This window comes from Pantherophis guttatus, chromosome 6, assembly GCF_059756535.1.
Source record: "Pantherophis guttatus breed Tessera chromosome 6, ASM5975653v1, whole genome shotgun sequence".
Lineage (NCBI taxonomy): Eukaryota > Metazoa > Chordata > Lepidosauria > Squamata > Colubridae > Pantherophis > Pantherophis guttatus.
In genome coordinates this window covers 42,027,602-42,043,170 of record NC_142068.1, presented here as the reverse complement: position 1 = coordinate 42,043,170, position 15,569 = coordinate 42,027,602, and the positions used below count along the sequence as shown (strand labels likewise).

At 40.7% G+C, this 15,569-nt stretch overlaps 1 protein-coding gene across 17 annotated transcripts in view; it reads left to right on the top strand.

Moving 5' to 3' along the window:
• The window catches only part of STAG1 (STAG1 cohesin complex component), a 192,791-nt gene that overhangs the window by 38,144 nt on the left and 139,078 nt on the right, over positions 1-15,569 (top strand). For all 17 annotated transcript variants that reach the window (XM_060682836.2, XM_087872159.1, XM_087872154.1 and 14 more), the window contains one exon: positions 12,778-12,900. In XM_060682836.2, the coding sequence (XP_060538819.1) occupies positions 12,872-12,900 (29 nt within the window). In that variant the 5' untranslated portion in view covers positions 12,778-12,871. The remainder of the gene's footprint in view (positions 1-12,777; positions 12,901-15,569) is intronic.

Below are 15,569 nucleotides of genomic sequence, written 5' to 3'. Positions count from 1 at the left end.
AAACTATAGTCTCTAATCTATTCCAAGGTACCTGAGTATTATGTGTGATACAGGCAAACATGAATCAGGAGCAATAACATAGCATGCTTTTCTAGGTTACTCATTGCACTGTAGAGTTGACTCATTTGATAAAGATAATTACAATACAGAGCTATATTAAGTTATTCTTTTATTTCTCTCCAAGTGTAGGATTCTAGCCCACGTTTAAAGCTTACTCATTGTTTTAAAACCTTGGCTATTGTATATTAACATTGTACTTTTTACATTTTCTTCAGATTTTTTTTTCATAACTTGTCATCCCTCTTACAAAGCTACTAGTAGTTTGTAGCAAACTAATTCATACTTCATGCTGAAGTATTTCATATGTGAAACATATTGTACTGCATATGATGATTTTTCCAGCAATGCATGTGTAAAAATTGCAGGGGAAGTAAACTGCTCAAATCTCCAACCATACTCCACCTCCTTCCCAGCCTCAAAATTAACATATATCAATTGTTATTTTTAACATCATTCATTATTCCTGTGTTTTTTGTGGTCTCTCTTTTTGTCTGGGGAGAATTAATTCATTTTGTCAAAGTATCAAATCATCTCAAAATGCCTCCTATATAAATAAGGGTTTTTGCAACGAACTTGATGTTGGAGAATATGATGGACAACCAGTAAATAGCAATAGCGATAGCACTTATACTTATATACTGCTTCACCGTGTTTTACAGCATTGAATGAATCAACAGATCCAACTTAAGGCCAAAATGGTGAGGCTCAGATAATCCTACTTTGGACACATTATGCAAAGACCAAACTCTGTTGGAATATACTCTTGATGCTGGAAAAGGTGGAAGGAAAAAGAAGAAGACCATCAGCAGAGTGGATGGATTTAATTACAGTGGTGATGGGAATATTGATGAAAGAGCAGGTTAGGGACAGATTTCTATGGAGAAAATCTATGTGTGTTGTTGCTCAGAGTCCACACTGACTTGATGGCACATGATAAGTTAATTTGCAAAAAGGCTGGCCTAGAATTAAAGGCACATTTTTAAAAAAGGTTAATTGTAATTAAAATATCTGTAAATTCAATTTAGTAGCTTCAAAACCCACTTATCCATTAGACAAAATAATGTCTAGTAAATGCAAAAAAAAAACCCCTTGATGCTTTCTCAATATTATTTTCTTTCCCTTCTGATCAGTTGATATTACTAAATTATTTGGATATAATTTCATTTTTATACATGTGTACAATATTTAAATATTAAATACAATACTATATATATGAAATAAATATTTTACATTTATTTAATTTATATATTTGCTCATGACAGTTATAAAAACAAAACATTACAATGTAGTACAAAAATAAATATATATGGCAGCTAAGAAAAATTATATCAATTTTATTTATATTCAGAAGGTGTAAGAGCAAGTTACTAACGTAATATAACTTGACACTGGATAAAGCAGTTTAACAAGTAAATATTTAATAAATATTACATAATTGATTTAAAAGCCCCAGCTCATTGATTTGTTATTAAAGCCTTGTTTTTATAGCTATAGTTAAAAATCTGGCTGTTGCCACTGTAATCTTAGGATTTTCATGTGCAAGTAAAATTTTTATATGCTGGTTTAGATTTTAAAATAGGTCAGATAACTTCCTGCTGAAGACTCTTACAAAATTCACAGTGCAATAAAATAGGATCCGTTTCAGGATTAGTACCATTATAGAGACTAATCTTTGAGAGATGGGAATTTTTAAAAATCTACTATATAGCATATTCGATCAAAACTTATTTAGTCTGACTTTTGAAAAGGCTAGTCTATATTTACTAAAATATAAGCTATTGAGATATTTAGGGAGTTGAACATTTCTATTTTGAAATGTTGCAGATGAACATGACAATTTGATTTTAGCTATTAACTCCTGTACTGATTTATCTTTGATACAATGAATTGCTAATGTCATATCCCTAGAGAATAAATAATTTCGATCAGTGCAAATTTGATTAATCGTTTGAATTACTTGTTTGAACCACATATCGACAAAGGATTCATTTGGGATTTCCTTCCTTGTTTTAAAAAACATCTGTAACAAAAACTTTATAGTGCTTAACCAAACTTTTGTTATCAAAGGGCGTTACCCAGTTTCCAACAGACTAACAGAATTTGGAACATAGTTTAGGACTCTGGATAATTGATTTTCTCAGCAATACTTAGCTAGTGCCTCAAGAAGGTATTTCAGGCCCAATCTAATAAATGAAAGAAGAACAGCTTCATCTGCATATAACAAAGCACAAATATTCCTTTTACCCAGTGTTAGACAATGGCCCTCAACCTGAAGTAGTTCCATCTCCAGATCACGAAGATAGATGTTAAATAATGTAGGGACCAAGGTGCAACCTTGTTTCACTCCATTATTCATTCTAATGCCCTCCTAAGTGTCAATATGAGCAGAAAATGGGGCCCTTTGTATACTTGAGGCCCCAGACATTTTGCACAAGTTAAAGCTTTCAAGTGCTTTTCAGGGGCAGCCCCATGTTTGTGGTGGAATGTAGTCTGAAACGGGGGGGGGGGAATGCTTCCTGCAGATCCGTTGCCATTCTTAAACTTTTCTTCCTTACTGGAAAGATTGATGGCAAACTCCAAGGAGTAACTCATGGAGTTATTCCTGTGTAGTTTCTTCATTATTCTTCTAGCCAGACTAAAGCCAGTATTTGCGTAATTATAGATATAATCTTACCAACTGCTAGGCAGAGGCCACCTTAACTCTCATCCTGCCTACTAGACTTTCCAAACTTCTCTGCCTCTTTGCCCTCTGGGAAGCCTCTAGACTACAATCCACCACAGCATTGCAATAATCCAAATGAGAGGTCATGAGGCTCCTGACCTTCGCACCTTCCGCCAGGAATTAAAAACTTGGCTTTTCAAATCCCTTGATTTGGACTGATGATGGGGTTTTAATTGCTTTTAAGGGTTAATTTTAAATTTTTTTAGATTTTAGTCTTTATTTTATATTGTGGCTTGTGTTTTATTGTTGTGAGCCGCCCTGAGTCCATTGTGAGATAGGGCGGCATATAAGCCGAATAAAATAAATAAATAAATAAATAAATGATGACTGAGCAAAGCCTCCCAGGTCAGGAATGAATACAACTGGTGCAATACCTGAAGCTGTGCAAAGGCCCTCCTAACCAAGACTGCCATCTGCTCTTCTAGCAAAAGTTGTGAAACCAAGAGAACTTGGTGGAGTGGCAAAAGGAAAGAATTCTTTCCCAGAGGGCTAAGAGACAGCACAGTTTGGAATGTCTGGTAGACAGGAAAAAAATAAGATGGGAACACCCCCCCCAGCCCCACCCCCCGCAGTTTGCAAGAAATAACTATAGTCATGCAGATAATTGCTTTAGTTTTGTAAGATTCTTTTGTATGCAAACAACAAATTACTCAGATGCCACTCCAGATGTTGTTCTTGGTTCTTTGGGCCTGATAAAGACCCCTAATTGTGCACCATGTCCATATTGGGACAGTACTAAAAGTTGAAGAACCTTTTCTTCACCTTTTCTTCACTGGAAGGCCCAAATGCCTGAAGCCTTGGGAATGCATTAATGAGCACCAACTAGCTGTCAGAAAACATGATGAAAACTTTCACAACATATGGACAGATTAACCATACTTTCAACTGGGAAGCTGTGAGCATCCTAGACCAAATCAACTCCCAAAACACTAGAGAATTCCAAAAAGCCTGGCATTCTGACAAATTGGCCATCAGTAATCACATAGACATAAACATCTACATATTGTGCAAAACAGACAATCAACAAACCAAAAAGAGAACACAAAGACCAATACACCTCCCCACCAGCAATCAACATTCTTATGGGCATAGAATAATACAAGATTAACATCAGACCAACAATCAAGAAGTAAACAATACCCCAATCAAGGAACTGCCAAACAAGCTAAACAATAAGTGGCCCAAACACCACTGCTATTGACACTGACAGGGCAAACCACTATAACAGGGCTGTTAAACTCACGGCCTGCTTCACATGCTGGCCACGCCCACGCCCAGTTTAGTGAAAGGGAAAAAAAGTCCTGATAAGTCACGTGATGCTGCGAGTTTGACACCTCTGTACTATAATATAAATTGAGAGCAAACTCCATTCCCCAACAGATGATGTTATCTAGTCTGGGTAATGAAACATCTGTAAGAAAGCAACCAAACTCAGAGTATTAAGGATCTTCATTGTTCTTCCTTAGACATGAAAAGATTAGGTGCATCAGTTTTCTTGGAGCTAGAGAGAGGGCTCAAGATTCATTTTGAGCAGTTGTCAAATGGCAACAATTTGACAGTTTTTAAATGTAATTGTGGCAGTAAAATGCCACTCCCAACTCCTATTATAGTACTAATTAATATGTTTATATTTTTAAATTATTATTTATGATTATATATAGAAATGGTTCTAAGTGAGATGTCAAGCTTGAGCACAGCTTCTTCCATCTCCTTTCTCATGGTTAGCAAAAATATTACTACGTATAGCCAACTACAAATATTAGGTCGTTCTTGTAGTTTAATAAACTAGAGTTTTATTAAGAAAGCCTGGAATCTGCTAGAATGCCCAAATGCCCAGTATTATTCTGTTTGTTGGTCACATGGGAAGAGTGAGCATGTAAGCTTAACAATTTGTAGAGGCTAATTCTTCCGTGTGTGTATTTACTGTTGTATATGAATATGACCTTGCATGAACTTATTCATATTTGTCAATAAGTATTAAATTGCAATTTACTATTATTTGTAGTACACTACCATTGTAGTTATTTTCCTTTAAGAGTTCAAATTCAAGCTGTTTACCTGCAGTTTCTAATTTCACTACTAGTTGATATTCAATCACAAGTGGCTTTTATATTCTATAAATTGTTTTATTTTTGATTCTAGGTTAGATATTCTTAAGATAATTTAAGTTAGATACTAAGTTAGGTTTTACTACCTGCAAACTATACTTCCTTTTGGTGAATATTTCATTTTGAGCTATTATAAGCTATGCTGGTTAATGACAGGCATGTTATACTCACTCTGATGGTACTTAAAATGCATAACATGTATTGCTGAAAGCAGTGGTTGCTATAGCAACTTTCTAGTAGGTCACAAGCAATGTTGTATATATATGATCTGGCTGTTAATGCACACTAATATGCCTGATGAAGAAAAGAGAAATATAGAAGCTATAAAATAGATGGTTAGTTCCAAGTAGAATTCATACTGCAAACAAAAGAAATTACTATAATTTCAGTGTGATAGCATTGGTTTCTGATAAATTGTAGATTAGCAGAATTGTTCATTTAAATATAGAAGTTCCCAAACCCTATGTATGGTATATGGGTTGTAATTGGAAGGTCAGATAATAATTATACATATACCTAGTTTTTGAATATTTTATTAATAATTAAAAATCCATTTTATCTTCATTCAGCTTGCATATTCTGTTGATGCTTTTTTTTTAAAAAAAAAGTATATTTTGAATTATATTATCCACAATTTAAAAAGTTCTGGTTATGTTATGTTTGGAGGATGAGGGGACTGACATTCTTTGTTCATTTCCAATAAGGCAGACATTAGTTATGACACCTGCAGTTAGATGTAACAGAGATCTCAAATTTAGAGCCAGTGGGCTGTAAATTACACCTTTAAAGCAATTTCTGCAGCCCATAAAAAATACTTTGTAGGATGAGGTTGCTAGGCCACAGTTAGGCTGGAATATGTATAATTTGGCCCAGCTCTTCAGGACTTACTTGGTTATACCATGCAGTCATTTCTTGAGATCTCACATCGAACAGTGCTTCCTTCCAGGTACAACCTCCTCTTCCCAAGGGTCTAGTGGGCATTGCAAGTGTCACTATGATATATGGACTGACAAAGCTTGGTTGAGGCTGGAGAATCCTAGGACAACCTATGAGATGGAAAGCAGAAAAGTTGGGCAAAAGTTTAGTTATCCTGCTGCAAGAGAGATGTTTCTGCTAGACAAGGAGAAGAAAAGACGTCAAGCAAGCAAATCCATCCTTTCTCTGTCTCTAACCCCACTGTTCTGGGGAGTGCAATTGATTTACATTTGTTTCAATGATATGAAGTTTAGAATTATTTTATGCATATTATAGTGTTGAGTGTTCCTTTTTCAGAATTGCAGATACATCATTCCATTCTCTTCCCTCATTAGTTCCCATCAGTAATTATCATTCTGTATATACCAAGCGTATTTGATTATTACTGAGTGGATTTTTGCTATTCCTCCTAGATTTTTTCTCAAAATGTTTTGTTGTTCTTTTTTTAAAAAATAGTTTCTTTCTATGTGTATATTATGCTTCCGGTCCTATTCTATATCCTAAAGATCAGACATAAGGAAATAATCAGTGCCTGAAGGCTGTAAGGGCCTGGATGGAGAGAAACCAGTCGTGAGTTAACCCTAGCAAGACAGAGTGATTGCCCTCCCCCTGGTTGTCAGGAGAGTTGACACCTCTTACTCTGGTTGGGTAAAATTCTTTTCTACAAATCTGGTGTGCAATTTGGGGGCCCATTTGGACTTATGGCTCCTGCTTAAAGAGCTGGTGATAGGGTTATCCTTGAACTGGGTGGCCTTAGTCACAGTCACGCATGCCTTAGTCCAGGGGACTCCAAGCCCCAGGCCGTGGCCCACTATTGGTCCTTGAGCAGTTTGGAAGTGGTGGCTGAGCATGTGCACACACCATCCCCACTTGAGCAAGCAGCAGCTGAACGTGTGTATGCTCTATTTGTGCGAGAGGTGGGTGTGCCTGCCCACAAACTTGCACAAATGGAGCTGTGTGTACATGTGTGCTTGCCTGCTTCTCTCGTGAAACCATCCGCCACTGGGCCGCAAAACCCAAAATGTTTACATGGGTCTGCTTTTGAAGATCATCCAGAAACTGCAACGGATCCAGAATGCAGCGACATACACAATTTTAGGTGTTCTGTGACTCACCTGGCTTCTGCACTCTCTTCACATATACATATATACTACTCCAAAACTGACTAGGGCATTCTCTTTGGAGTTGTGTTTGACTCCAGTTGTGTTTTTTTCCCTTTAGGAGAACAAGCATTACTCATTTCCTTTGTCATGCTTTTAATTATTAATGTTTGCATAGCTTTTAACTTATTTCTTTAGCGGGTGGTGGTGGTGTTAGTTTCCACATTTAAATAACTTAGCCATCTTCATTGCTGTAACTGAATAGACAGCTGGGGAATAATAAATGAATTAAATAGTTGCACATGAAATAATGTCTAAGATATATTATACTGATGTCATGTGAAAGAGAAAGTACATCCTCTTTGAGTTCTATGGTTTTATGTATCAGGATATAATCATCTGGTCCTTAGCCAGTTCTTAAAAGTAGGTAAATACAACCTCAGATGAACAACACATGACATACTGCACCATGTCGTCATTTATTTTACAAAAAGAAAGACAAAATGGAGAAGCCATGTGTGAAAAACTAAGTACACCTAATGATTCAATTGCTTGTACAACCCCCTTTAGCAGCAATAACTTAACATAATAGTTTTCCATTGTGTCGGGGAAGATCATCCAGGAATGGGTAATACTCTGCTTCTCTGCTTGGAGACTGAGTCAATCTTTCTTGGCCATGCCTCCTCTCTGCCTGGGTCCTCCCCAGTTTGACTCGGTCTTCCAACAAGTGAGACTGAGAAAAATGAGGCTTAGTTACTACAATTAAAACAACAGAAATATTCTTACCGAGCAAGGCTCGAAGATCGCTGGAAGCAATATTGAAGGTTACTGGTCAGCCGGTAACCCTCCCTGCCGGCTTGATTATCAGCCAAGGTCCCTGCCGATCCTGCACTCAGCAGAGGGGGCATGGCCTTCGGTGGGCTGCCCCTGGCATGACTCTGAGAATGCAAAGAGGGACTCAGTCCCTGCCTGGTATCATCCAGGCACACCGACAGCGGCAAGTGTGGTGGCGCATTCAAGAGCTGCGGCAGGAGTGCTTATGAAGAGCCAGTCTGCCTGAATCGCAGTGGATAGCAGCTGAGGAATTTGGTGCCATTATCACTGCTGCAGGAGTGGTCTTTGAGAGCCAGGCAGCCTGTTTCCACTGAAAGAAGCAGCAACAGCATTCGGCTCCATACAGCCACAATGGAGGGCCTTTCTTTCAGTTTTGTGAGCAGGGGCGCGCCCAGCGCTATCACAGCTGTGGCAGGAGTGCTCTATTCGAGCCAGTCTGCCTCATCCGCAAACTTCAGTGGCGTCGACGCTTAGCGCCAGGGTGGCTACGGCAAGAGTACTCACATGAGCCAGTCTGCCCATCTATACAGGTAATGGGGGTGGCCGAGTGGCATCACAGGAGCGACAGTAGGGCTCATTTGAGAGGGCAGCTACTTTCCTGGCGATTCACAAAAGTGATGCGATAACGTGCCATTCCAGCCGCGGCAGGTGAGCTCCCTTTCAGGCAGTCTGCCCATTACCTTCATTGTCTATGCTAGTGCCCTTTGAGCCAGCCTGCATAGCAACTTCAAAGGCTGTGTTTACCGCACCAACAGGCGTGGTAAGAGAGCTCCTTAAAGCCAGTCTGTCTCTTAAAGGGGATGGATCCCCATCAAAGGCTGCGTCCAGCATTATTACAGCAACGGCAGGAGAGCTCATTTGAGACACTCTCTCCAAATGGTCTGCCTTTAAATTCAATGACCACGCCCAATGCCAGGGCACCCGCAGCAGGAGAGCTCCTTCTGAGCCAGTCTGCCTAGTTTCCTCAAGGGCACCACCAGCACCATTGCAGCTGCAGAAGGAAAGTCCCTTTCAATCTGGTATGCCTAGCTTCCCCAAGAGCAGCGCCAGCGCCCTGCGGGAGCATTCCATTGAGTTGGGGCCAGTCTGCCTTATATCAGAGGGCTAAGAGGCATACGAGTCCAGCACCAGGGCAAGCGCATCAGGAGCCAGTTGGCTGGATTTCACAGCTGTAGTGCGGCCATGACGCTTAGCGCCATGGGAACCGCAATGGGGGATCGCAGGCAGGATAGATTACCCTCTCCGAAAACGGTGGCAAAATTGGCACCCTTTTTTAACCATTACATAGGCGGCGCCTCATCAAATAATCGGCCAGTTATAACAGTCCTTACTGGCATGCAACTTTGGGCAGCATTCCAATTGACTTTGGGCAGTCTTGGAGCCATTTGCGCTTATCCAACAGCTGCTCCTTCAATTCAGTCCCCTTAAAAGGGACAGTAATTGCTGACAGGTTCAGTCTACTATTCCCTGTCCACCTTAGGTCACAGGCTTCTGTGGGCATAAAACCCCAACAGCACTCAGAACCCTTGTCATCGCTGAGAGTGCTTCAGACTCCAGCCCAGGAGGGTATCAAGAAGGCAGCCTCGGGCAGGGATTTTTGAGGATTGCGATGGGGGTTGGTATAGTGCAAGCCCAATATGTGTACCTTGTAAGGGACGTCAGGGATGGTCTAAGAACGCTCTCCCTCCAGAAGGGCGCTGTACCTGCCTGGCAGTGCATTTAACCTGCTGCGCCTGTCCTTCATCGCACCTGAACTCCGGGGGCATAAGGCAGCAGACCTTCCTAAGATTAAATGGGACATTCTGTTTCCTTTAGGCTGCAATTGCAGTTATCAATTCTGGATTAATGAACCTGATTCCGGGAGGATCCCGGTCTCTTATATGCAGCCGTCACCCAGAGTGGACGTCTCCTTCCACAAGGAAGCTATGCCTGGCCTATAGGTGTCCTCTAACATTAATTCCTCAGGCTATTACCTATGAAACGTTTGAAGGGCTTAATTCTCCCTCACTCTAGGACACCTAGGCACAGTTAAAGGAAACTTTCTTGGCATTCCTGACATGGACACATTCCTTCAGTCAGAGTGGGACTCATAGATGGGTCTGATTCGGCTCTCTTGTTCCCAAAACCCATATACACGGGTCCTATCCAACTCCCTACCGTGTGGTCGTTTCTGTCCTCTCTCCGCCCAGTCGCCACAGGGCCTTGGCCACTGCTGGCCCAGGAACAGAATCATCCTTCCCGGCATATCTTCCGCACCCCTTAAACTTGCCAACGGTGTGAGTCCATACCCGCAATGGGGCCCTTGGTGTCACACGGCCTCTACCCAGACTTAGTTCGGAGTAGCAGACCATGCCAGTGAGGCTCCAGTCTGCCTAGCGCTGGAAAGGAGGGCGCTTTCGGTGGCCGTGGGCTCCACCATGATAACAATTCAACGGCAGGTGAGGCCAAGATCCTCAGGACAGAAAAGGTCTACCAACCACGACAGTAACGCACAAGAGCTTTCAGTTAAGTACGCCAGTTGGCTTTAGGGCTATTGCCCTTGGTGGACACTCTCCACCTTCCCCCCACTTTTTTTCCTTTGCTGAATCCTCCTTGTGAGGGCTATGCATCCGTTCAGGGGGGAGTTCCCGGCCTTTCATCAGCATATTGCTGGCTTGGTCTGGCGCTGGATACAGCCTGCGAACATTTTCGTTGCGGCTTCTGGAGTTCCATTCAGCCAACCTTTGGCTGCAATCTGCTCTGTCCCACCAGTCCTACCGGGATCTTCTTCCCTTGGGTGGAACAGCTTTTTCCTTACAGGTATACCTTGTAGTGCCACTGTCGGCCCATCGACTGTGGACTGTTGGAGTCAGCTGGACAAGCCTCGCCCCTGGACTTCAGGTCCTTCCGCAGCTTCTGGTTTTTGGCTTTGTCACTGGCCGCGTGACCACACCAGTGGTGCGGGACACGTGGTACTTTGTCATGGAGGTTTGTCAAGCTGTTTGGTCTTCTCCTTTTGGCTGTGTCAGCCTTGGCCAGGTGAGTCCTTGAGCGGGCTCGCACGGTGCTTTGTCAGGGAGGTTTGTAGACCTGTTTAGTCTTTCCCATTTGGCTGGGTCTGCCTTGAAGCAGGTGGATCCTTGAGTGGGCTCACGCAGTGCGGGACTTAGGACCAGACTGCTGCCCTCCCGTATTACTGACCGGCTTTGGTATATCCCATTCCTGGATTATCTTCCCCGACACAATGGAGAAAGGGCATTGATCATACCTGATATACTCCTTCTCAGTGCTTGGGGAAGATCATCCAGCCCCACCCTGGTGACCATCTTGTCCATAGTCTGGGTGGGGCTTCTGTTTTTGCAGGTTTTTCTGAGCCTCATCATTGCTACGCTCTCATCGAACTGGGGAGGAGGCATGGCCAAGAAAGATCGACTCGGTCTCCAAGCAGAGAAGCAGAGTATTACCCATTCGTGGATGATTTTCCACGAACCCTGAGAAGGAGCGTATCAGGTAGGACCAACGCCCCTTTTCTGTATGACTTCATCATTTTTTCACATCGTTGTAGGGGAATTTTAGCCCATTCTTCTTTACAACATTGATTCGGTTTGTTGAGGTTTGTGGGCATTTGCACAGCTTCCTGGATATTGACTGGGCCAGTGCAACTCCTCTATTCTTTTCATTTTCAGCTATTGTGTTGTAGTTTTGGTGGTGTGCTTGGCATCATTGTTCTGATGCATGAGCCATTGTTGACCAAGCTTTAGCTGTCGGACAGATGGTGTCACATTTGACTCTAGAATACCTTGGTATACAGAGGAGTTCATGGTTGACTCAATGACTGCAAGATGCCCAGGTCCTGTGGCTGCAAAACAAGCCCAAATCATCACTCTATTACCACCATGCTTGACAGTTGATATCAGATGTTTGTGCTGATATGCTGTACTTGGTTTTCATCAAACATAGCACTGTGCATTATGGTCAAACTTCTCCACTTTGGTCTCATTGGTCCAAAGGACAGTGTTCCAGAAATCTTGTGATTTGTTCAGTTGCAACCTTGCAAATTAAACCGTGCTGCCATGTTCCTTTTAGAGAGATGAGGATTTCTCCTGGCAACTCTTCCAAACAAACCATACTCGTTTAGTCTTTTTCTGATTTACTGTCATGAACTTTGACATATAGCATTCTAACTCTGAGGCTTGTAGAGTCTGAGAAGTAGCTCTTGGATGTTATGGAATTTCTTTGAGCATTGCATGGTTTGAGTTTGGGGTGAATTTGCTGGGATGTACACTTCTGGAAAGATTGGTAACTGTCTTGAATGTTTTCCACTTATGAATAACCTTCCTCACTGTAGAATAATGTGCTTTAAATTGGCCTATAACCCTTTCCAGATTGTTGGTCAGCAGTGATTGCTTCTCCAAAATCATTGCTGATGTCTTTACCCTTTGGTATTGTGTTAACACACACCTCAATGCTGGAGACCAGCAAACATCAAAACTTCGACTTTTATAGCGGTAGTCACACTTGCTGATGATCAGTTGAACTTGATTATCAGTACCTGACTGCTACTTAATCTCTTCATACCTATGGAAGCAGTAAGGGTGTACTTAGTTTTTCACACATGGTTTCTCCATTTTGTCTTTCTTTTTGTAAAATAAATGATGACATGGTGCAATATGTCATGTGTTGTTCATCTGAGGTTGCAAGTACCTACTTTTAAGAACTGCTAAGGACCAGATAGATGATTTTTACTATGTCCTGATATGTAAAACCATAGAATTCAAAGAGGGTGTCTTTTTCACATGACTATAAATTATAATTACATTGTTTGACTGGATTGTAATTTAAATTGACTTGAATGCTTCTTTTTGATTTTGAATACTCCAAACACCAAGTCATTCTGATTGAGAAACCTTTCTCCTCCTGATTTTTAAAATTTTTGGTTGTTTTGGATCTTATCTTTAAATTCAGAACTGTGTTTAATTAATTTTTGTTTTATTTATAGGTTGGATTTGAAAACAATTACGAAGACATTGACAAATAGATACCTCTACAAGATACCTTTTTGGTTACATTAGCAGGCCATAGTGTGCAACAAAATGATTACTTCAGAGTTACCAGTGTTACAGTGAGTATTAATTTTATAAGTAAATCACAGAATCCATATGGTAAATTATTGGTGATCAAGGATATCCTTGTGAAAAAATAAGGGATTTGCTACAGCATATTTATATATTTGATTACAGTTTTATAAGCATTATGTGGTTGAAATTAATCTTTGGAAATGTAATGTAAAAATGATATTCAAATCTCCTTTTTCTTATTCCAGTAATGGAATCTTTTTTAAAAACTATTTTAATATGAGCACGCTCTGCATGCTGATTTTTGAAATGAATGTTTTTGGTAATTGTATCCCCTCATACAGATACAGGCAGAAATGTACATTATGATAAAATATATCCTGAACAACTGTTTTTAAGGAATCTCTTTTAAGTATAACTTTAGAACAAAGTTCTAAGAATTGGCAGTATTTTATTGATTTAAGACAATGATCTTCTGAGGTCATACAGTAAAAGTAAAAAGATATGGTTATATATCAACTTGAAACATGCTATCTTTGGGGAGAAAAAGTTAAAGCTTAATATATCACCAAAAATAGATCTGAATTTTAATAAATATTTTGTGAGTTTTTTCTAACCTGAAATTAGCTGTTTAAACTTTGTTATTTCATAAATATTATTTAAATAGAAATTGCACAATACTGAAGATAATAAAGATAGGAAAGCAATGTAGAATATAAACAATCGCTAGTGAAATATAAGTAAAAATATGAAAGAAAACTTTTGATACTTCCCATTCCCTTCATTTATTTCCCCAACTGCTGATCACACTAAACATTGGAGGTTATTAGTTGTATTTGTTTAATTTCATTACTGTTTTTGGTTGATTTGGTTATTGTTTTCCTAAAAACTGTATTCGAATTGTCTGAATTTGCCTGAGTAATGTGTCATACATAAGGGAGTCATTCCTGCTTGAATTTACAATAGTTAGGCTTCTATTTGAATGAATACTGCCATTGCTACATATACTCTAAGTTTGGTCTCCCAATCTTGTATCATTGCCAAAGTTTAATTTTTCTCAATGTTGTGCCTAATTTGTTCTTGTAGCTGTCAATATATAGCTTGGTGAACTGTGATTGTCTTCATTGAGGTTTTCTGGAATTATTCCTAATAAAAAAAACATTGTGGTTATTTCGTAAGTAGATTTAGGATTGTTAAATGGATGGAACTGGTTGTCAACTGGGTGAAGCAAAACAAGTTATCGTAAACATTTGGTAGCTATAAGCATGGAAATAAACCAAATGTGTTTTGAGTTGCTCGATTTTTATTATGCTACATTACAAATATCTAATATTCTTATTTTTATTGTTTATATTGAACCTTTTACTATAAAGTATGAAATAATTCAAAATAAATTAAAAGTATCTTAGATATTTAGATGCTCTTAATTTAAATAGATTATTATAGAGAGACTGAAATTTAAAACGTCAAAACTGTTGGCAGGATTATGAATCGCACTAGACATGTGAGTTGATTTTATAAAGCTTTATTAAAATGTAGCTATTAGTAAAATATTGCTACTGCTCATGACTTTTCTGTGAAGAGTTTTAAACAAAAGTAAAAATGGGTATATTCTCCATTGCTCTGGGGAGAGAGAATCCAGGAATGGGTGTTGCTCTCTCTTCTTCCTGGAGACGGAGCCTGTCATCATTTTTTGGTGATGCCTCCTTGCCTGATAACCTCCCCAGTTCTGCTTGGTCTTCAGCCAGAAGAGATGTTCTAAACAACTGCTCACCAACATTGATTCCTGGATTCTCTCCAAACCGTGAGCAGAAGGAGGAAAATTGATCGGGAATTGCTGAAGCAATCAGGTCAGCTAACCGATCCGCTGGTTAGCCGCCCCTCCGGCTAATGCAAAGCCGAGGTCCCTGCCATTCCCGCCTCAAGTGGAGAAGGGATTCTGTTCGAATCAGCTTCAAACACAAGCCATGGTCCCTGGCATTATCCACACAGACAGCGGAGGGGACTTAGTCCCTGTCCAGATTCGCCTGGACATACTGGTAGTGGCTAGCGCAATCAGCACACAGGCAAGCCACAGCAGCTGTCATCCATTGCAGGTTGGATCTGCATCAACACGGTGGAAAATGGCTACTTTGGTGCCTTCTACCAGCCAAAAATCTCAGGAAGGGGACAGTAGGGCTTTACCTATTGCTTCCCCAAGCTGCAGTCAGAGCTTCTCCAGCCAAGGATTGGCTGGAAAACGAGCAAAAGACCGGAACTATAAGGCAGCCACTGCAAGCGCCAGAGGCTCCAGGGCAGCCGAAAAAGACACCCAGAGGCGCTAAAGGGCCATTGAACGGGAGCTGACCAAAGCCGAAAAGGCGGCAAAGAGCCAGAGCGTGGGAAGCCCTCATTCAGGAGGACCTGTCATCCCCCGCCCATCAGAAGAATGACCATTGGGAATTTGTAAAGGTACAAGCCTCTTGCAGCCTATTCACTACCGCACCTGGTCACCAGATGGTGCTAGAGAGCTGCTTTCTCCTATTCATAGAGAATCAGTGGAGAGAAATGAGGCTTTTTCTATTACAGCTTCCACCCTGTCTGACATAGGAACAGAGGGCCAAATTCCTCTTTCGAGGTGAAGGCCAGCACCTGAGGCCACCTTTACCCCAACTGTGGCGGGGTTCTGCCAAGGGGAAGACATTGGGTCAGAATTGTCTGACCATTTACAAATGAT